At 37.8% G+C, this 23,939-nt stretch overlaps 1 protein-coding gene across 1 annotated transcript; it reads right to left on the bottom strand.

Annotated features, from left to right (window-relative positions):
• Positions 1–21,543: 21,543 nt before the first annotated feature.
• Positions 21,544–22,638, bottom strand: LOC121258603. Its single transcript, XM_041160155.1, has 2 exons — positions 22,378–22,638; positions 21,544–22,242 (listed from the first exon to the last, which is right to left on the bottom strand). The coding sequence occupies exons 1-2, from the start codon at positions 22,532–22,534 to the stop codon at positions 21,773–21,775; spliced, it is 627 nt and encodes a 208-aa protein (XP_041016089.1). The 5' UTR covers positions 22,535–22,638; the 3' UTR covers positions 21,544–21,772.
• Positions 22,639–23,939: the final 1,301 nt, after the last annotated feature.

Consider the following 23,939-nt stretch of genomic DNA (forward strand, 5'->3'; position numbering starts at 1 on the left):
TCTCTATATATAGCGCATTTTGCCCTCTCTTTCAGAGTGCGAAAAAAGACCGAGCGGAGCATAGACGTTTCTGTTATCTACATATAAATTTGGGTATTGGTATTAAAGATAAGTTCTTGGTTTTGTTTATTGAGTAGGAGAGGTGGTGGCAGTGACACATTATGATTGTTTTTTCCATTTTTTTTGTGGTAAGAACTTAAGTATTTTTTTTCTTCATATCATGTAAATAAGTTTTTTATTCTTTTTAATAAATTGCGTAAAATTGATCAATTGTGGGCATTTTTTTAAATGCCGCCAAAGCTATATATTCTTATCAGTGTAACAATATAAGCGCAAGAAAACTACTAATTTATCGGCATAAAATTGATCAATTTTAGGCATTTTTTGAAACAATATAAACACTGAAAAACTCAATAATTTACCAGCGTAAAATTGATTAATTGTTGTCTTTTTTGTTAAACGCCAAAAAAGCTATATACTATTTCCAGCATAACATAAATGTCAGAAAATTCAATAATTTACCGGCGTAAACTTGATCAATGTTTGACATTTTTTTAAACGCCCCCAAAACTATATATTATTATCGGCGTAACAATATAAATATTGAAAAATTCAATTATTTACTGCGATAAAAATTAAGTGTCGACAATAATATAAATGCCGATAGTATAAATGCCAGCAATTCTTAGTTTTTTTTGTAGTGCATGTTTAACACGTTTAGGACTTTGTGCTAGAGTTGAATACCATAGAGTCAAAATTGGTTATCTTGCTATGAAGAAAATGATGGCCATAATACTTCATTCTAGGTTGAAGTGTATTGTGTAATAAACATAATGTTTTTGATTTGATCAAACACTAGAGTTGGGCTAATGTGGATAATGGAGTAGGCCCACCTAAGGGGTCTTAACTAAATTGGCTGAATGGGCTTGGGCTTAACTTCTTGTTGGTCCCTTTTTCCAATCTAAGTCCCAAAGTTACTATCCATCTTCTAGTCTCCACGCTATTAGGTCCTCAAACAATGCACACAGGCTTAAAGGACGAAGTTCACACCCTAGCTAACTATCCAGAAGTAAGAACACTCTTTAACTTTCCTAAAATAGAAACTCTACAGATTTGGGGTGTTACGGTACCAACCAAATGGAGGAGGATTAATGATATTTGCATTAGGCTGAAGGAATACGTGAAATCTATCCTACTTGTTTTATCAAATTAGTCTTTACCCACTAGTCTTTCCTCAAACCTATTAACCGAATCGTTTGAATCTAGACATAACGCTATCATGGCATGCCATCCACCAAAATATACTTTCCCATGTCTCGTGGTCTTGGGAAATCACAAGGAGTTCAGGCTCTTTGTGAGCTAATCCGTAAAGATGTTAGAATATTACCACACTTCTTATATAGAATATATTCATAATATTGTTGTATGTATGGTACTATAATTTATTGGTTTATTATATTTCCATTCTTTCTATAGTATTATTCACCTATAAATAGAGACATATGTTATGTATTTAAGAACAATTGATAATAGTAATTATGTAGCCCTCAAAGTCTCCCTCTCTCATTCTCTCTTCCCCATCTCCTTTTCAATTATATTTTATTTTTTACATAGTATCAGAGCTCTTGGATAACGTCACACTCGATTCAGTGGACTATTTCTTTTAAAGTTCTTCCGTTAGTTTTACCTCACAAAAATTTCTCAATTACGTCCCCTTTTTTCAATCTAATTTTTCTCATATCAGACTACTAATTGACTGTACGAGTTGTCATTGGTAGTTTGGCATAAAAGCTGCCGATTTTCATGTCTCTTGCAGCATTATTTTTCATTCGTGATAAGTTACATATTCAACATGTTCTTTGTTATTCTTTTCCATTTACCACATGTCCCTTAGAGGCTTCCTATGTATTTAACGGATCACTGCCTTCCTTTTCATCATCAATCTTGTGCATCGGTTTGTTTCTTCCCACTGTCCACTTGTGCCACATGCCACAAAGACACCTTTTATTGGCTTGTCAGTCAGATCCCCATTTCTCATCCACTTGGGCAGCAATGTGATCATATTTAAAAACTTAAGATGACGTCTTCATCATCACCCTAAGTTTGAGGGGGGATGATAGAATATTACCATACTTTTTATAGAATATGTTCATAATATTCTATTATGTACGGTAGCATAACTTATTTCCTACCATATTTAGTTTATTGTGTAAATCAATCAGTATAATTGATTTATTATATTTTCATTCATTCTATAGCTTTATTCACTTATAAATAGGGACATGTTATTTATTCAAGAACAATAATAACAAAGATGTATCTCAAAGTCTCTCTCCCTCATTCTGTCTTCTCCATCTCCTTTTCACTTATATTTTATTTTCTATAGTATCAGAGCCCTTGACTAACGTCAGGCTTGAGACTATTTCTAATTTTAAAGTTCTTCCTCTAGCTTTACCCCTCACAAAAGTTTCTCAATTAACCCTTTTCTTTTCAATCTAGCTTTTCTCATATGAGACTATGTACCAAATCGACTGTACGAGTTGTCGTTGACATTTTGGCTTTAAAGCCACCGATTTTCTAGTGTATCTCGCATCATCTTTTTTCTATTCGTGATAAGTTTCATATTTAACATATTCTTTGGTATTCTTTTCCATTTACAAAGGTCCTTTAGAGGCTTCCTATACACTTAACAAATTACTGCCATCATTTTCATCATCAACCTTGTACATTAGTTTGTTTCGTCCCACAGTCCACTTGCATCACACGCTACAAAGACGCCTTTTGTTGGGTCGTCAGTTGGATCCTCAAGTCTCATACACCTAGTCAGCAACATGATCTTATTTACAAACTCAAGATGATGTCTTCATCATCATCCTGAATTTGAAGGGGATGTTAGAATAGTACCATACTTATTATAGAATATATTTACAATATTTTATTATGTATGGTAATATGATTTATTCTCTACTATATTTAGTTTATTGTTTAAATCAATCAGCATCATGATTTGTAGAGTGGTTGGAGATGACCTATGACAAAAGTAGTGGAGGGCTAGCGTTAATGACTTAAGATCTAGATCTTTGCTAATCTTGCTTTCTATGAGGAGCTACTCAAGCACCATATTTTATGCAATTGTAAATGAAATGGGAAAATCGAAATCGTGGCTTTTGATAGGGGTGTTAGGACAATCGGAAACAACAAAGAGATATGAAACATGGAACACTAGTTTCTCTAATTTCCAATGGAAATGACCAAACCTAGGTAGTGTTTGAGAATGGATATCAACGAAATACTGGTAGCCCAGGAGAAGCAGCATGGAGGGAAAGGAATATATACCAGAGAGACAAATGCAAGCATTTTGAAAAGATATGGACGAATACAAACTAAAATATTTGGGTTTTGAAGGAAGGGGCTACATCGTATAATAGAAGAGAAGAGGTAGCTAATTAAAGAGAAAGACTAGACAAATCTTTATCAACAACTAGTTGGAGGGAAAACATTCTGAACTGTTGTTCTCCATATGGGACAACATATTTGTAACGCCCCAGTCCCACACGGGTTATAGAGTTACTTCTTATCATTTAAATTCACATTTCAACAATATAATAATAGACTCCAAATTCTCAATATCTTATGGAAATTTCGATTCAAACTAATTTTTTCAATATAACCAATTTTCCAAAATGCCAAGTTATCATAACATAATATAATTTCTTAATAAAAATCGCCAATACTCACAAAAACTTTCTAACCTTAATCCACTATACTTAAATCATCTCACCTACTGCTTCATAATCTTGATCCTCAGCTAAACCATCAAAATATCTAAAAAATATTGTGGAGATAAGGGGTGAGTTATCAATAATTCAGTAAGCAAAGAACTTATACTAACATGTAAATATGAGCATTTATAAAATTTCGTATGCATAACAAAACATTTACTTTTAGAATGTAGATTCAACATATTTACTTTCAGAATGTATAAACAAAACTTGTTACAAAACATCAGAGCAAAAACTTTTAGAAAAACTTTCTTATTCAAAAATCCTTCGACATATCATAAACTGAGACATCATCTTCATATCATACCAGAGCATTGCATTGGGACAAATACCATGTGTAACCTCTATGGTAGGGTTATAAACAACTATTATACCTATGGTTGGGTCGTATACCATGTTTCACCCTCGTGGTAGGGTTGTAAACCAATTATACTCATTGGTTGGGTCGTATACCATGTTTCGCTCCTATGGTAGGGTTATAAACCACCATTATACTCGTGACTGGGCCATAACAGAAACAGACAGAACAATATCGGAACCAGATCATATTCAGATATATAATCAAAAATTCATGCCAAGGTTTTCAAATGCCACATCATATCAAAATCGAATACTGAACAGTTTTAGATCATTTCACATGTTTGAAATAAACATAATCAAAACATCTTCATTTATTCACAACAAAAACTTTTAGATTTTCATATTCGCTCTTTTTACATAGTTCAGAAACAGAATGCACAAAATTAGCTCATGTTTACACCAATCATGACAGAAAATACTTTCTCTTATATAGAATTTATGCATATGCAGAACAAACATCTGAGGTCGTTTTTAGAATTTTTTTTCAAAAACAAATATGCTTATTTTCAAAATCAACCTCATTTCATTTCTTTTGTGCAAAACTAGGATATGAACCCCGCTTACCTGGACTTCTTAACTTCTCTAAATTTCCTCACAATAGTGCCAAACGAATATCAATTACCACCTATAGAAAATTCATGTAATTTGAATAAATCTCCAATGAACAGATATCTAATACTTACACATGAAGTACCTATTTTAATTTCTCAATACCTAAAATTTTGATAGCCTTAAAATATCATCAATTCCCAAATTTCCTCGATATCAATTAACACTTCAGGCTTATACACTAATTCTAAAATATTTATGTAAAAATATAAATTTTGTACTAATATGAAGCAAAATTAGGTCTAGTTTAAAAGAATATAATTACAAATTTTCTGAAAACCCATTGAGGCCCATGGTGCAATTCACCCCAAAAATAATAAAAAAAAAGTATGCTTTTGCTTATAACTCAAAGACAAAATTTTAATGTCCTAGATCTAATCTTTCCTAAGAGCAAAACACCTTTATTTGCGGGGAAAACATTTTCCTAAAACCTGATACGCATGTAACGGAAGTCTCACATAAAAAAAATATAGGATTCCTGTAAACAAAACTATAGAATAACATAAAAATGCCTTTGTGATTTAAGGGACAGAATTGTAATGACCATTAATCTCTTCTAGAGCTTTACGTAATAAGCCATGTTTGTTCTTTGTTTGCAGGGAAGAGTACCTAGACCAGGTCTTGTGATGGAGGATCACCGAGAGGAGTTGTGACAGAGCTGGGTGTGGTGCAGCAAAAATTTTGTCGAGCTGCGTGACTGAGCACGAGAGGATGAGAGGGTGAGAGAGAGAGAGAACAGTGAGGATAAATGTATACGGGAGGAAGGCCATGGGGTACGTCGTGAACTTACTGAGAGCGAGCAGTGGCTTGGGGTGGCTGAGATGCCCGGTCGGCACTTTCTGTGCAGGTGGAGGAGGCTGGTGGCGTGGGGCGGTAGGTTGGTGGGTCATGGTGGGGAAGACTACTTCCTCTATTTCAGGGGGTAAAAAATAGAGTATTTTGTGGGTGGTGTTTCTTTCAACGGCTGAGCGACGGTGGTGTAGGGCAATGTTGTGAAGGCTATTGACCTTGCACGGTGGCTGAGAGGGAGGAGACTATGATGTGGTGGTGGTTATGCTGTGATATAGAGTCTGAGTGTGGGTTGGGCGGTGCTATCACATGGTGGTTTCCGTCGTGCAGGGGATGTGGTTCTGTGTTTCGAGCTGGGCATGATCGTGGCAGTCGCTAGGGTGCTGCGCGGCTGTTCCACGGTGGTCTCGTGGTTAATGCTAGGAGATGCAGCTGCTGGTCTTCATGCGGATGTGAGGGCATGCACTGAAGTTAGATGGTGGGAGGGGCATGCAACACTATGGTTGCTATCTCTATGGCAGTGCACGTGTTTCGTGGTGTAGAAGGGCAGAGGTGGATAGTTGTTCTGCCATGGGGTCCTGTGTTTAAGAGGAAGAGAAAGTGTGAAGGACGTGTTGAAGGCGCATATATATACAAACAAAAACTGATAAAAACCCTAGAGAAAAAAATGGGAGAGACGTGCATTAGTGCAAGATCGTGGAAAAATGGGCGTGAAGAGCAACCCTAGTTGAGGAAGTTCTACGTCCATGAAATGATACCTAAATAAGTGGTTGAAACCCTAGGAAAAATAAGAAAAAGCGTGCATGGCGTGATCTCATCGACTTGGCTTTAGGGCTCGTTTCAAAGTATTTGGGCCAGACATACATCAAAACTAGTCTAATTCATTCCATAACTATGTCAGACTCGATACCAAATAAAATAAAAAAATTTCCACTTGTTCTAATAAAAATATTAACTGAATTAAACCTAAATATCAAACCGAAAAAAAAAAGTCCATATTCTATCAATACAAAAACTGGCCCGTAATCTATTTCCAAAATACTCGTTAAAACTCAAATAGGCTTTTTCTTCAAAAAAAAATTCGAACGTGAGTTTCTTGTTGGGCCCGGATGTTACAATATTCAGATCGCTAACTATTAATTTTGTATACTTGTGGCACCAATTGTTGAGGATACTCTGCCTTAGCTTGACATGTGTGACTTAATTTAGACCTTAATTCTAGGAGATTGCTTTGTATATACTTTTCATTCGTACATTTCATATTAATTGTAATTGATATGTAATTATTTCATACGATATGTAAATTGCTATAAATGACAAATTACTCACCACTTCAAAGTGTGGTGGTTTCATCAAACCTTCTCATGGTATCAAGAGCCCATAAGGATTAGCATCCCTGTATCCCTCCCTTCTCCTCCCCTATGGTTGCCGAGCTCACCCTTCTCCCTTTCAACACCATGATTCACATGGTAACCATCAAGATTTCCTCTACCATCTATCTCCTATGGAAAAGCCAACTTCTTCCCCTTACTGAAAGCCAAGAATTACTAGGCTATGTCGATGGAACCCTTGAGTCTCCCCCACAGTTTGACCCAACCACTTCACAGATGCCTAATCCTAAACACTTGGCATGGAAAGCCATTTACAAGTGACTACTCAACCTTCTCCTCTCCTCCCTCACCGAGGAAGCTATGGTCGAGGTCGTCGGTCTCTCCACCTCTCGAGAGGTCTGGCTCGCCTTGGAAAACACCTTCAGCCACCGCTCCAACGCTCAAGAAATTCGCCTCAAAGATGATCTTCAGTTGATGAAGAACGGTGCTCAGTCTGTTACTGTTTATGCCCATGCCTTCAAGGCACTTTGTGACCAGCTTCATGCGATTGGTTGTCCAGTCAATGACACTGATAAGGTACACTGGTTCCTCCGAGGTCTTAACTCTGATTTTTCTTCCTTCTCGACTGCGTAGATGGCTGTTACACCTTTCCCCTGTTTTGCTAACTTGATCTCAAAGGCTGAGAGCTTTGAGCTCTTTCAAAAATCTCTTGAGTCTTCGAGTTCATCTCCAGTAGCATTTACAGCCACCAACCGAAGCCATGATCGTGCGAACCAGAAAGGAAATCCCTTTCACACCCAATGCGGACGCAACAATGGCCATTCTCCTTCAAATCACGACCATGGACGCACCTCCTCTGGTCATGAGCATCCCCCCCCCCCCCCGTGCCCCACTGCCAAATTTGCCGCACTGAAGGACACTATGCCAATCACTACAACCAGCGGTATGCATGCCATGAGTCTTTTGCTCACCTTGCCAAGGCCTTCAAACACTCTTGCTCTGTTTCTAAAAATGAAACTCCAGATTGGTACTTGGATATTGAGGCTTCAACCCACATGACCATCGACCCATCTATTTTGGATCACTCAAATACTTACACGGGTAAGGATTGTGTAATTGCAGGGAATGGTGCCTTTCTACCCATAACTCATACGGGTATCATTTCTCCAAATCCAAATCTTCATTTACATGATGTTTTGGTTGTTCCTCATTTCACTAAAAATCTCTTGTCAATTAGTAAATTAACATATGATTTTCCATTATCAGTTACCTTTACTAATAATCTTTTCACTGTCCAGAATCGCCAAATGGGAAGGGTGGTGGCAACCGGTAAAAGAGACGACGGCTTATATGTGCTGGAGCATGGACATTCAATTTTTATTTTTGTTCTTAAAAATAAATCTCTTCATGGTTCATATGATTTATGGCATGAATGCCTTGGACATGTGAATCATTCTGTTATTTCTTTTTGAAATAAAAATGGTAATCTTTTTCTTACCTCTTTATTGCCTTCTCCAAAACTGTGTGGTACATGGCAACTTGTGAAAAATCAACGTTTGCCTTATTCACGTAATGAACATCGATCATCTAATGTGTTGGATTTAATTCATTGTGACATGTGAGGCCCTTCCCCCGTCAAACCCACCTTAAGTTTTGCCTACTATGTTCTCTTCATTGATGATTTTTCTCGCTTTACATGGTTATACTTTGAAATTAAAATCTAACTTTTATGATGTTTTCCATCAATTTCAAACATTTGTAGAAAATCAACATTCTGCTCGTATAAAAATTTTTCAAAGCGATGGTGGTGCCAAATTCACTAGTCATCGTTTCAAAGATCACCTTTGCACCTCTGGTATCAATCATCAACTCTCTTGCCCATACACACCTGCTTAAAATGGTCGCATTGAAAGGAAACAGCGTCATGTTACCAAGATAGGTCTAGCCCTTCTTTTTCACTCTCACCTTTCTCCTCGCTTCTGAGTTAACGACTTCAGCACTGCAGCTTACATCATCAACCGATTGCCCACACCACTTCTTGAAGTTAAGTCACCTTTTGAGATTCTCTATCGTTCCTCCCCTAATTATGCAAATTTTCATCCCTTTGGTTGTCGTGTTTATCCTTATTTGCGTGATTATATGCTTAGCAAATTTTTTCCGTGCAGCATTCCATGCATTTTTCTAGGTTATTTTGCCTCATATAAAGGTTTTCGTTGTCTTGATCCCACCACCTCTAGGCTATATATCACCTAACATGCCCAGTTTGATGAAAATCATTTTCCCTTTCTAGATAAATCTCAGTCTTAGCCCAGATCCTCTCTCCACTTTTCCAATTTTCTGGAACCCAACATGCTCCATATCGAAACACCTCCCTCTTCTCCCGAGCACCATTCCCCACCCATTACTCCATCTGGATCTAGCCTGTGTGCTATTTGTTGACCCAGTGGATGAGTCTTTGTAGACTATTGACTCTCTTGTTGGTCCTTCTACACCACACCCAGCCCCGAGCCTACCTCCTGTTGAGTATGCCACCGACTCTCACATTATGGATCTCATTCCCACTCCAGCATTCCGGTTGGGTTCTCACCCTATGCTCACACGAGTTAAAGTTGGTATCTTTAAAATTCTTCATCTAGCAAATATTGGTGTTTTGGGATCCTCTGGTCTTCTTCCTGCTCTGCTTGTATCTACTGAGCCTAAAGGATTCACATATACTGCTTTAAATCCTGCTTGACTTGTGGCTATGGATGACAAAGTTCGTGCCTTGCAAAATAACCACAGCTGGATTTTAGTCCCACGACCCGCTAACACAAACATTGTGGGTTCCAAATGGGTGTTTCGGACGAAATATCTGTCTAATGGATCCATTGAGAGTCTCAAAGCTCGCCTTGTTCTTGTTGCCAAAGGCTATACTCAGGTACCTGGTCTTGACCATACCAACACTTTTAGCTCTGTTATCAAGGCTACCACTGTTCGTGTTGTGCTTTCTATTACTGTCACCAACAGATGGCTTCTTTGCCAACTTGATGTCAGGAATGTCTTTCTCAATGATACTCTCACCAATAACTTCATGAGGAAAAGGAAGGCATATTTAGATTTAAAGCAATATGGATAGAGTCAAAGGAGCGCGAACAAGTGATATCATTCTCATGGAGAGATGTTATCAACGGATGCAGTCAACAATTGGTCTGGTGGAATCAAGAAAAATTTGACATGTAGAACCAAAAATTAAAATAAGAAACGAAACCGAGAAAGTGGCTCCAAGAGATTTTTTTTAAAAAAATAAGTGTACTAGATTTGGACATAATGGAGGATCATAGAGAAGCTAGAAATTAGGAGGAGCAACAAGGATGGCTGGAACGTGACGAAATCTTGCAGAGGCATAAGTCAAAGGTGGTGTGGCTAGACGAAGGTCATTAGAATATTAAATACTTCCATCCAAAGGCATCACAAAGCCGAAAAGAAATGCCATTGAAGGTGTAAGTCATGAGGAGACAAGTGAATGGTGTGATGGGGAATGAAGAGATGGGATAATAGCAAACTATTTGATTAACTCTCTATTTTCTTCTGCAAGGAATGATAATGAGATGGGTTTTATGGAATTATAGAAGCAATGAATGTCGAGCTTGTAAAGGTGTTCACCAAAGCACCTTGACCATATGTTATGGCTCCAATCTTTTACCAGAAATACTGGCACATCATGGGGAGATTTTTCGCGAAAGCTATCTTGGTAGATTTAAATGAAGGCAAAATTCGTAACTTCATTTTTGAAAGGGAAAAAAAAACGGTGTTGGTGCTGAATTATAGGCCTATTAACTAGCTTATGTAATGTGATTTACAGATTGATATAAGAGGTGCTAGCTAATAGGTTGAAGCTACTCTAGTCCTACGTGATATCTAAAAATCAAAATGTATATAGACTTGGGAGACTCATTATCAATCCAATCCTGCTACGGGCAGAAGACTTGCGCACGCTTGCCACGTTAGTTAAAATTAAAAAAAATGGAAAAAATAAAATGAAGGTTGAAGATTGAAGATTGAAGAGATGAAAAACACGAAATACGAATGAAGAGTAAGATGAAAACGAAGACCATCTGAGGAGGGAAAGTTTTGTTTTGTTCTCCATTGCGACAAAGATTTTTCAGATCCCTCTGAACCCACTCATAGGACTCGTTCACCACTTTAAGATCCCAATGGACACTCGATTTCTGATAAAATTCTTGATCTGCTCTGCTATAGAACCTTGCATTTATCACACTGCTGCCACCAAGAACGCGTCCTCGGGCATTAAGGACTCCTTCTTCAGATGTGAAGGCTTGGGCAGGGGAGTCGAATGCATTGTCTTCCATAAGTGTGTTCAAGAAACCTTTTTGGTTCATCAAATTGGGCTTTGCATGGCAACACTGCCTTGCTCGAGCACTAGTACTTTATACAATTGCGATAGTGTTGCAGCCAATGGGCATCCGACAATGCCTCCCCCAACGATGATGTTATCATAGTAGTCTTCGGATGGGAGTTCCGCAGCATTGAACACAAATTTGAGGTAACTTGGGTCTGAATGAAAATTGGAGACAAAAATCGTGGTTAGGCTTAGTTCAATTAATATTAGCTCCCACCCCTTTCTTGCACTTTCTTAGTCACTAAACGCAAAGAATAAATGATGGAGAAAATACCTGGGTTTTTAAGAATGCGTTGGGGAGAATGTAGTTTAGTGTGATAACATGGAAAGACAAAGTTCTATTAGGTTATACTTGCACAGAGAACTTGAACAAGGCAAGAGGAAAATTTCAATGGTTAACCCATCATCTGTCTCGCTTGCATCTTTTGGAGATGGAGGAGGGTGGGAATGGAGGAGGGAGAGGGAGGAAACTGGGAATGGGGAAAGGCTCCTGAACACAAATGGTGAAATAAGAACAAAAAAAGAAACGCACCGTACTGAAAAATAATTAAGTGCATCGTATCAATTTTTCTGCACGGTGTGCACTAACTCTCCTGCATCCATCATTTTCCTTATCGATAATGTACTGGTGGCATATGAAATGATACATTTTTTAAGGAAGAAAAGGAGGGGAAAATGGCCTTTTGTCAATAAAATTAGACATGAACAAGGCTTGCAATGGAGTGGAATGCAATTTTTTGGAAGCAATAATGCAGAAGATGGAGTTTGCTCATTGATGGGCAGATTTGATAGGTTTTCTGTTAGATCAGTAACTTTCTAAAGAAAAAGAATTGGCAATTGCCCACTGTTTGGCATCAGCCAAAACACACCCCACGTGTCAATCAGTTTTACCGTTTGATTTTTTTCCTCTCATTGCAATCGACAGTTTGATGTGATAGAGAACACTTGAAGAGAGAGAAGTGAGACACATTGAGAAGGCAGAGAGTGGCAGCTTGATGAGAGAGAACACTTGAGGAGAGAGAGAGGGGTTTGATGAGAGAGAACTGATGAGAGAGAGAGCTTGAGGAGAGAGGGAGAGGTTTGAGAGAGATCTTGAGGAGAGAGAGAGGTCGAAGAGAGAGAAAGCTTGATGAGAGAGAGAGCTTGAGGAGTGAGAGAGGTCGAAGAGAGAGAAAGCTTGATAAGAGAGAGAGATTGGGGAGTGAGAGAGGTCGAAGAGAGAGAAAGCTTGATGAGAGAGAAATGATGAGAGAGAGAGAGCTTGAGGAGTGAGAGAGATTGAAGAGAGAGAAAGCTTGATGAGAGAGAGAGCTTGAGGAGTGTAGAATTTAACGGAGGAAAGCTTAACAGAGGAAAAGTTGCATGAGTAATCAAATTGTTTTCATTGAAAAAAAGTGTATTTCATGTGTACAATTTATAGAGAGATTTAAGTAACTCTGTTCCAGTACAATAGCTAATTCGAAAATCAAAAAATACTACACGTAAGCCAACAATCTGTTGCACAATATCAGCAATGTAAACTGAATCTGGGGGAGCTTTGAATACTTCAAGTCTGATGCGCAATATCAGTAACAGCAGTGAAAACCGATTCTGATCTGATGCACAATATCAGCAATGTAAACCGAATCTGGTGGAGCTTTGAATACTTCAAGTCTGATGCGTAATATCAGTAACAGCAGTGAAAACCGATTCTGGTGTATGATTGAATACTTCAACCTTTATCTCCAATACACCCCCCCCCAATCGAATGGGCAATTCTTGAACATGAAGATTGTCTCTTAAATATTGAAAGCGAACTGAGGAAAGTGGTTTGGTTAATAAATCAGCAAGTTAATTTTTCGTGGAAAGAAAAGAAACATGAAGTTGTTTTGCCAAAACTTGATCCCGAACATAATGAAAATCAATTTCAATATGCTTTGTTCTTGCATGAAAAACTAGGTTAGATGACAAATAAGTTGCACCAATATTATCACACCACAATTTAGGAATGGTTTTTAATGGAAGCTACAGATCACGCAAAACTGATTGGATCCAACTTAATTCGGCTGCTGTGTTTGAGAGTGATTTGTATTCTGATTCCGTGCTGCTACGAGCCACTGTGGGTTGTTGTTTGCAGTTCCAACTGATTAGATTTGATCCATGAAAAATACAGTAGGCTCCAACACTGCGTCTATCATCTTTGTCGGCAGCCCAATCCGCATCACTGAATCCTTGAAGAGAGTGATCTGAGTTATTTTGGAAATGAAGTGCATAGCTAACAGTGGACTATAGATACCGAAGAATCCGTTTGACAACTTGCCAGTGAATGTCCCTTGGTTGATGCATAAATTTGCTAACACGGTGCACTACAATGGCAATATCTGGACGAGTAAAACCCAAGTAATGTAAAGCACCAACTGTGCTTCTATAAAGTTGCGGATCTAAAAAATCAGTGCCATCATATTTAGATAACGCACAGGTGGTACTCATTGAAGTTGAACAAGGCTTAGCCTCATGCATGTTTACCCGTTGTAGCTGGTCGGCTATATATTTCCATTGGGATAAATAGAGATCATGGCCATCATACAGTGCTTCTACATTGAGAAAATAGGAAAGTTTGCCTAAGTCTTTTACTGGAAAAGTTGAGCCCAGGTGTTGAATAAATAGATCAATTTCTTCAGAAGACGTTCCAGTGATGATTATATCATCAACATATATAAGGATGAAGATAGAAAAATCAGTCTTGTGAAGAGTGAATATTGAGTGATCTGCCTTTGATCCAACAAACCCCATTTGCTGCAATTTTTTTGTTAATATGGAAAACAAAGCTCTTGGAGCCTGCTTGAGTCCATATAAACCTTTTTTTAAACGGCAAACATGATCTAGGAAATCTGGATGAATATACCCTTATGGTTGTTGCATATAAACGTCTTCATGTAGTAAACCATGTAGAAATGCATTGTGAACATCAATTTGCTTAATAGGCCATTGCCGTGTAACAGCTAGAGATAAAAGCAATCGGATGGTCCCTGGTTTAACCACAGGGCTGAAGGTTTCTGTGAAGTCCACACTAGGTTGTTGATGATACCCTTTCGCCACCAGTCGCGCTTTAAAAAGCTCAATATTGCCATATGCATGTCTTTTAATTCGGAAGACTCATTTGTTGCCAACAAGATTCTTACTTGGTTTGAGTGGTACAAGATCCCAAGTGCCATTTTTTACAAGGGCATTGAACTCAATATCCATGGCTTCACGCCATTGAGGATGCTTAGAGGCCTCAAAAAAATATGTAGGTTCTGTAGGACAAGAAATAGAATTAGTAAGTAAACAATGAGGTAGTGGGTATCGGGCTATACCAACATACGGTGCTTTCGGTTTGAGAGATTGTGTTTGAGATCTTGTCATCATATGGTGTGGGTGCTGGTGTATAACTTGGTCAACGAGTTTGGGATCAGTTGGAGAAATATGCGGGATGGCATTTGGGTTTCCAGTAGCATCTCTTGAAGTTTGAATAGAATTCCTAGCTGGTATTGCAGCAGCATCCGATTGTGAAATGATACCTGAATATCCGAATTTGCTTGATTTTGTGGAGTGATCTGAGGACTTGGCAACAGAGTAGATGGAAGCATGATAGGACCTGCATGATTAGTTTGAGTACTCGAGTGACAAAGAGAGGATGGTAGAGAAAATATTTCGGGTTCAAAAGGATAAGAGATCGAAGAATCTTTTTGGTATGGGAACAAGGACTCATAAAAAATGACATGGCGGGATACATATATTTTTCCTATGGCTAAATCAAGACATTTGTAGCCTTGGTGTGAGAGATTGTAACCAAGAAAAATACAAGTTTTAGAGCGGAAATCAATTTTATGTTTGTTAAAAGCGCGCAAGTTTGGCCAACAAGCACATCCAAAAACACGCATGAACAAATAGTTAGTTTCTGATTATAGGCCATTTCAAAAGGAGATTTATTTTTTAAAACTTTTGAAGGAAGACGATTTATAATATAAGTGGCAGTTAAAAAAGCATCTTCCCAATAAGATTTGGGGTAAATTGGAGTGAGCTAGCAAAGCTAAGCCCATTTCAACAATACAGCGTGAAGCTGTATGGCTTAATTTGTCACATAGTTTACACCACAAGGTGTTGGTGGATCGACCACCTCCACGGGTACCATGAAATTGAGCACGCCCCTTGCCTCGAGATGTATAGAAGTGGCCAAGACCCGTCCGCCAGAAATTTGTTGTTTGGTGGTAACATTTGTCGAAGCAGTGGGCAAGGATAAGAGTTGGTTATTATGTTGTATGTGGGCCTCACACGTCAGAAGCATGGATGAAAGATCATCCAAGGTGAGGGAGTCAGCACGGTGACTGACCAAAGACACAAGGAAATCATATTCTGGACCTAGTCCAGCAAGTAAGTGACAATATCGTCACTTGGCAGAGGTTGGCCAGCAATAGCCAATTCATCCGTGAGACGTTTGATCGTCATGAGGTAATCAGTGGTAGATTGATCTCCTTTCCTCAGAGTGGAGAGTTGAGAGCGAACATGTATTGCTTTGGCTCAAGACTGGGATGATTAATGCTGTCCAAACTTTAGCAGATGTGTTGCAATGAGCAACTTGGGCTAGAACTTTCTCTGAGAGGGAAGAATTAATGCAGCTAAGGATAAGATTATCTTGACTTTCCCAAAAATCATAGACTGGGTTGGGGGTGGTGGAGCCATCAGAAGTAGAAATGGTTTTAGCAGATTTTTGAAGAGTACCATCGATATAGCCAAAGACTTTCTGGCCTTTAAGGTAGGGTAATGTGGTGGCCTTCCATGTTAGGTAGTTGGTACGGGTGAGTTTTGTAAGGTTGATGGAGGAAAAGGGGTTGAAGGTGGGAAGGCAGGTGTTTGGGGAGGTAGGCATTGTGGGAAGGATCAGAGTAGACGTGAGTCTCGTCAGGTCTCTGATACCATGTAGAATTTAACAGAGGAAAGCTTAACAGAGGAAAAGTTGCATGAGCAATCAAACTGTTTTCATTGAAAAAAAGTGTATTTCATGTGTACAATTTATAGAGAGATTTAAGTAACTTTGTTCCAGTACAACAGCTAATTTGAAAATAAAAAATTACTACATGTAAGCCAACAATCTGTTGCACAATATCAACAACGTAAATTGAATCTGGTGGAGCTTTGAATACTTCAAGTCTGATGCGCAATATCAGTAACAGCAGTGAAAACTGATTCTGAACTGATGCACAATATCAACAACGTAAACCGAATCTAGTGGAGCTTTGAATACTTCAAGTCTGATGCGCAATATCAGTAACAGCAGTGAAAATCGATTTGATCTGATGCACAATATCAGCAACGTAAACCGAATCTAGTGGAGCTTTGAATACTTCAAGTCTGATGCGCAATATCAGTAACAGCAGTGAAAACCGATTCTGATCTGATGCACAATATCAACAACGTAAACTGAATCTGGTGGAGCTTTGAATACTTCAAGTCTGATGCGCAATATCAGTAACAGTAGTGAAAACCGATTCTGATCTAATGCACAATATCAGCAACGTAAACCGAATCTGGTGGAGCTTTGAATACTTCAAGTCTGATGCTCAATATCAGTAACAGCAGTGAAAACCGATTCTGGTGTATGATTGAATACTTCAACCTTTATCTCCAATAAGGAGAGAGAGACGTAGACGAGAGAAAGACGTAGATGAGAGAGAGCTGATGAGAGAGAAGCATCTAACATTTATAAAAAATAAAAAATAAAAAGTGTGTGTAGTGTGTATCGAAACAGTTGCGGATCCCTAGCAAAGCTCCTTTCTAAATTCTAATAAATTAGGAGCCGAAAGGGCTAGTGGTACCAACTAGAGGTTTGAGACAGGGGACCCTTTATGCTCTTGTCTTTTCCATGTGTTTGTTGAAGGTTTTACAACCCATTGAAGAATGCTAATGAAGATAGACAAGTATCTAGGATAAGTATATGTCAAGGAGCTGTACAGATTATTCACTATTCTTTGTCAATGATAGTGTATATTTGGCAAAGCAAGCATGGAGGAAAATAGAAATTTGTAGAGGATCTGGACAGATACGGGGCTAGTTCTGGGCAAAAGGTTAATACGGACAAAACATCCTTAGTCTTTAGAAAACAGGAGAACGTAGTGGTCTTTTGGGGGTGTGGATAGAGTTAAGCAACTACTGCCTGTGGCAGGCAAATCAAAGTAGAAAGCTTTTTCTGAGATTAAAAACAAAGTATGGATGAAACTTCATAGTTGGAAAGAAAAATTGCTTTCATAGGCAAGAGGGAAATTCTCTTATAAAGGCTCTGGCTCTAACCATTCCTACCTACTCAATGAGTTGCTTCAAATTGCCAGCAATCTATGCCAGGATTGAGGCCTCGTTTGGTTATACCGTTCATATGAGATGAGATAAGAAGTTTTGTTAAAAGTTGAATAAAATATTGTTATAATATAAATTTTTAATATTATTTTTATTTTAAGATTTGAAAAAGTTCAATTGTTATTATATTTTGTGTAGGAATTTGAAAAAGTTATAATGATTATATGATATAAGATGAGATGAGATTATTTGGTTTTGTGTAACCAAACCAGCCTCGAGAGTCTATGATAGCTAGATTTGGTTGGGACAAAAGGAGAGCATAAAATCCATGGGGTAAGTTGTGATAAAATGTACGAGTCAAACACAATGAGGGGCTGTGCTCCAAAGATCTCGGGGCTTTTAACATGGCAAATTATACAAGGCGAAAACTCTCTTCCCGAAAGTGCATTACTTTGAGTCAAAGCCTGGAAGAATATATCGATCCTATGCGTGGAGAGGAATATGGGAGCCAAGGAAATGGTTTAAGCAAGGGTGTAGACGGAGGGAAGGCAATGGGAAAAGACAGCTGGATACTTTGGCAATACAGCAAGGCACTAATGACTACCTATCAGTGTGATGAAAGAAACAATGGATAAATCTAATTGACAGTGAGGATGCACTCATGTTCAGAAAAGAAAGAGCTGTATCTCCACATCACATTGCAGATCGGGTTCTAAAAGTTGGTTTTTAAGTCCAAGAGAGCAGGATCATGATAGGTTAATATGTGCTCCTGAAAGAAATGGAGAATATATCGTCAAAAGTGCATGTATTTTCATGACTAGAAAAGGAAATTAAGGAAGAGATGGGGGAGAGCTCAATGGCAGAAGAAAGGAAAAGATTTTGGAAGATGCTAGGGAGTCTTAAAAATCCCAATTAAAAAACCTTCGCTTGCATGGAGAGCATGCAATGAGTTTCCACCGGCAAAAAGTAACTTGAAGAAGAGGAAAGTAATAGATGATGAGGATGGGTGTTCTTTCTCATGTGATATAGGAGAGGACACTGCTTATGTCTAATGTCACTGTCCCTCACTAAACCATAGTTTGGAGGAGTTTTTCAGAAGCACTCGAAGGCAGCAATAAAAATGTGTTTTGATGGGTTAGCATGCATGGATGGTCAAAGCTTTAAGCACAACAAACGAAGGCTTTTCAATTGACCCATTGAGAGCTGCTTGCTGAGAATGCAGTAAGTCTTTCAAATTAAGGATTAATTATACGGAATACAAACAGGAAAAAAGAGGCACGCTTGCAAAAGATAACAGTGATGAACTCTCTTACAAATTTGTTAATTTTGTTTGGCTCCTTGATTTGTTGGATATGATCTCATATCTATCTAAAACCAAGTCAGCAAAAGGAAGCTGGCTACGTTTGAGTGATCTTACTTCCAAATACTACAATACGAGTGGAAATCCTTTCTTTTCTCCTAAAAAAACACTCCTGCTTGCAATTTATTTAATAAATAAATAAATTTTGTCAAAATATCCTCCACGATAACAGGTGTTGGGCTTGTTTGTGTGGAGTCCAGCTCTGTTTGTGTGCAGCCCAATTTAATGACCCAACCCGACGAGTATTGATTGCAAACTTATAATCAATTTTCAATAAGTTTTGAGGCTTGGGCATGGAACGCAGGCTTGAGCGAAGCAAAGCAAAAATATTGAGCCCATTTCTATTTACTGACCCGACCCACTAATTAGGACTTACTATATATATAATACTATTTCTGTACAGCCGCCAAACCTAGTAAAACTTGTATATCGTGTGTGAGTGTGACTGATTTCGTTATGTTTTAGATATCATTTTTCTTATTTTGTATCCTCATTTGCGTATATTTATTGAAGATCTTGTAGGGGGTGTTTCGGTGCACATTCATGTACCAGCTATATCATGGGTGCCGGTCACTCTCCTGGGCCACTCCCTTTTGCATAATTTATAAATTTGAGTAGAGATGGCCTAAAATGATTCCCAAAATAATGGTCCCCATGTCATGCTTTCGTTACCAACTTTCGGGTTTGGAAGCATACAGTTAACGTTGATGTGGGAAATAGCACCATTTCTGGCTCATCCGAGCTGTGGCAATTCCCAATTTGTAGTTGGGTCGAATCCGTTCAAAATGCACACCATTCATCACGGTTAGCCATTGTCCAAAGCAATTAGCACACCCCATCCAAAGGATGGAAATATCATGATGCAGACAAAAAAGTATGCACTTAAATATCTTGATTCTACATACGTAATTTAGAGAACAACTAATAATATCTATATCTATATCATTTCAAAAAAAAAAAAAAAAAATTATTTATAGCTCAAAATAAAAAATATTCCTTGAAAGATTAAACCAAATTTAATTTGTATACTCATCTTATCTAATTATTACAAACTCACATACAAAATATAATAAACAATTCAAATTTTTCAAATCTAAAAATAAAAAATTAAATTAAAAAATAATATTTTATTAACTGATCTCATCTCATCTTTTCTCATCTCACTATCCAAACCTCCCAAAAAGGCTCAAACTTTCTTTTGGATATGATGTTCTTTTAAGTTTCTTAATATAATCTTAGAGACGGACTCATGGTTTCTGACAAACTCACATAGATATGCATATATACGGTGAATGAGAAATTGATTGACAATCCATGCATAAAACCTACTTCTCTAGAAAAATTCTTTTATTTTTATGGGAAAATAAGTATAAAATCTACTTTGCTGAAAAAGTAATCATTCTACTTGAGGTTCCGTTTAGAGATAAGTTGAGATGGTTTTATATGAGTTAAATAAAATATTGTTAAAATATTATTTTTAATATCATTATTATTTTGACATTTAAAAAATTCGAATTGTTTATTATATTTTGAGTAGAAATTTAAAAAAATTGTAATGTTGAGATGAATTGAGATAAGTTTACATCCATAATATTTTTATTAAAAAATCAATTCTAAGTCTTTTTTTTTACACACTCAGCAGAACACTAATATAGAAGCATTTTACACCAGTTATTTTAAATAATAATTACCAATTTTATTTTTTTATTATGGTGTTACATACAGTTCAGGGTGTGCAACTATAGCCACTCCCTTTAAAAAAAAAAAAAAAAAATTAGTAAATTTTAGAGATAATAAAATCCATTTTGTAATGATGGGTCTCAAATTTTTTGAAAAAGTACGGAAAACTTACACACTATTGTATTTACTATTATTTTTTGTGAGTGCTATAACTATAAAGAATTTTGATAAATGTAAACTTAGAAATTAATGTGATGTATTACATTAAATAACGTAAATTAATGGATCACAATAAGTATACAACTTGAAATAAGGGCCACTATTTTATTGCAGCCAAGGCAATTATGCCACGACTGCCGGTCCTTTAAGCGACCTGAAGCAAATGTTTTCCCAATCTTTGAAGGGGTTCCTATATGGGCAATCGTCTCGAGTCGCTCCACATGTTTCTTCGGTAACCTGCAAATCACGAGTTCAAAATTACAGAAATGAAAAAAGAAAAAAGGCAGATAAATAAAACATATTACAAAAAACAAAACAAAAAATAGAAATAATAACAACAGAGAAGACAGTAGTAAAAAAAAAAAAAAAAAAAAAAAAAAACAGTGAAGACAGATGCATGCAGGAAGAAGTATCTAGAACGTGAAGAGGTCCTGATAGTGCACACGTGCCACACATGCGAGGATTGACCAAACCAAAAAAAAAAAAAAATGGGGCGGAGGCAACGTAACTGAAACACTTGGCACCCTGAGGTTACGGTTACGGTTACGAAAGCCAATAGACGACGGCGCTTGATGAAAAGTAACGGTGGATAATTGGGAATGGCCGGCCAATGGATGAAGCTGTTTATGCAAAGAATAGCTGATTTGGAATCCAAAACAGAACGAAACGAACATAACTCACCACAACATTTTCCTCCTGGATGCATAACGAAATTGGACTGAAATTCATTAATGGCGACGGATTCAAAAAGCAATCCTTCTCGTCGATTTACAGTCCCATTACATAACACAAATATATATATATATATATATATGTATGTGGAGATGAAACTCGGGATCTTTTTGTGTTCGTCTTTCTATTTGGATTAGTAATTTTTTTTTCTCCATTATAGATTTGTTTAGTGTTTGCAAGGATGTGCTTTTGTGCCATTGGTTTAGGGCTCTTGCCAGTAATTCCCGTTGTGGACGAGATAGGTCTGCCTTGGGTTTCCATGAGCATGGTAAGCACAGTGAGGATGAATTTTCGGGGCAGATCTCTGATACGCCATCGGTGGCGACATCTGGCGGAAACATGTATCGGCAACCGGCACCGAAAACCTCTGAGTGGAACCGGTGGGACTGTGAGACGACGAAGTGGATGAAGACGAAGATTTGGATAAAGAGGAAGCCGACGGCGATGATGAAGGACGAGGAGAATTGGTTTTTTTGGCAGTTCTGGGTGGCGACAGGACTGCCCTGATCTTCAGAGACGACGGTGGCGACGCCGCTAGGTCGTATTCCTCGATGAGATTTGCGAGATCCTCATCGGAGGTGATCGTTACCAGAGCGTCAAGGTCCTCAGTGGGCAATTGGCAACGAAGGCTTACCGAAGTGGCACACATGTCCCCGAGCTTCATCAACAGCTCTGTAACAGAATCATAAATCCCACGCTCAATAATTTCCATGATTAACAGCGCACTTAGATAACAAATTACAATGAAATCATCTTCCTCTCAATTTAAATTCGTACTAAAGAAAGACAAAAAAGAGCTTCACTGACCGGAGAAAGAGATGGAGCGGTCGAAGGCGAGAACACGGGTTTCGCCACCGACATAACGGAGTTTGCGGTCGGGATAGCGGGGAAGTATTTTGCCGCCGTAGCTACAAAGGAACTTAATGGTGGTGGGCTTGAGGGTGTCGAGCGAAGGTCGGACCATCCTGTACTGTTTTCAATTTTATAGATGGAAAAGATGAACGGTGCTTGGAAGGCAAAGGCTAAAAGATGCTGGTGGAGCTGCTCCTTCAAGCCTAGGTATGTTACTCTCTGTGCCTTTATTTATAGAGCTTTTTGGTCTAAACGGGAACTCGGAAACTTGCGAGGATTGGTCAGCTAGAATTAGTTTTCAACTTAACTATCAAATTGAGGTTCAGTTTCAAGAGTTAATTAAGATGAGATAAGATGAGATAAAAGTTGAATAAAATATTATTAAAATATTATTTTTTAATATTATTATTATTTTAAAATTTAAAAAAATTGAATTGTTTATTATATTTTGTGTGAAAATTTAAAAAAATTATAATGATGAAATGAGATGAAATACTTTCACTATCCTTAATTCTCTCTACTAGTGACCCATAACATATATATATATATATATATATATAGACACATGAAATTTTTCTTTTTTTTATAATCGGGCACATTTTTTTTCTTTTTTCAAATAACTTAAATGAGGCTTGTACCCTACAAAGTTGTGACTGATATTTTTCTATAATAAATTGATGGAACCAAGGAAATGTAATATTTATTTTCGAATTACAAAAACCTTATGTTTGGATGTGTTTCGTACACCTTCCTAGCTCTTGGCTGAACTTGTAATGAATGGAGGAAAGTTGGCTCGGTTTGGGCGAGGGTTCCCTCTAATATCTAAGTCAATAAAATTTTAGTGTGCCTTTAAGAATGCATTTTTCTCCAAAAAATTCCCCCAAATGCGTATCTTGACTAGTATTTATACTGGTTTTCCTAGTCTTGGCAGCTTTTTCTTTTCGATTTGGCCTTTCCCTTATGTGAAGCTGTTAGGATTTAAGTCTCCCTTGAATTGCTCTTTCATGAGACATATCCTTGCTAGCATGCGTTATTATCCCGCATTGTTCACCCTATTATTAAGGTGATTTTCAGATTAGGGTTCCTTAGTAATGCCAAAAGGTGCGCCAGATCACATGAATTGTGGATCCATCTTGTTTCAAATTTCACTCTTTAAAGAGGCCCTTGGGGCTAGCTGGCCAAATCTTACCTTGGATCTGTTTGGCTTGTGAGCATTGGGGGATAAGGGCCCATTAGTTATCCCGCAAATTCTCGTTCCATGTGGGCAACGAGAATTTTATACTCTTTCGTCTCCATTCTTTCTTTTTAGTTTTGTGTGGGCCTTTTCAACAACATTGGTTTGTTCTATCTTCCTTTGCAATTATGCTACTTCTCAACACATATTCCCACATTTGTGATAGTGTATGTTGACTTACATCTCATCTCCCTTTGTGTGGTGCAGATCACGGGATTTATCCGTTTTGCCTTTGTGCTAGTGGCATATGTTGCTTCCTTGTTTGGTTTTGCCCAACCATCGT

This window comes from Juglans microcarpa x Juglans regia, chromosome 3S (genome assembly GCF_004785595.1).
Source record: "Juglans microcarpa x Juglans regia isolate MS1-56 chromosome 3S, Jm3101_v1.0, whole genome shotgun sequence".
NCBI classification, from domain to species: Eukaryota; Viridiplantae; Streptophyta; class Magnoliopsida; order Fagales; family Juglandaceae; genus Juglans; species Juglans microcarpa x Juglans regia.

What these genes read in the sequence shown, in the direction of transcription:
- LOC121258603 (XM_041160155.1), bottom strand. Translation starts at nt 22,534, where the DNA reads ATGGTCCGACCTTCGCTCGACACCCTCAAGCCCACCACCATTAAGTTC. An exon ending in CCGCTCCATCTCTTTCTCCG is followed by an intron (nt 22,243 to 22,377) that starts GTCAGTGAAGCT and finishes ATTCTGTTACAG; the next exon opens with AGCTGTTGATGAAGCTCGGG.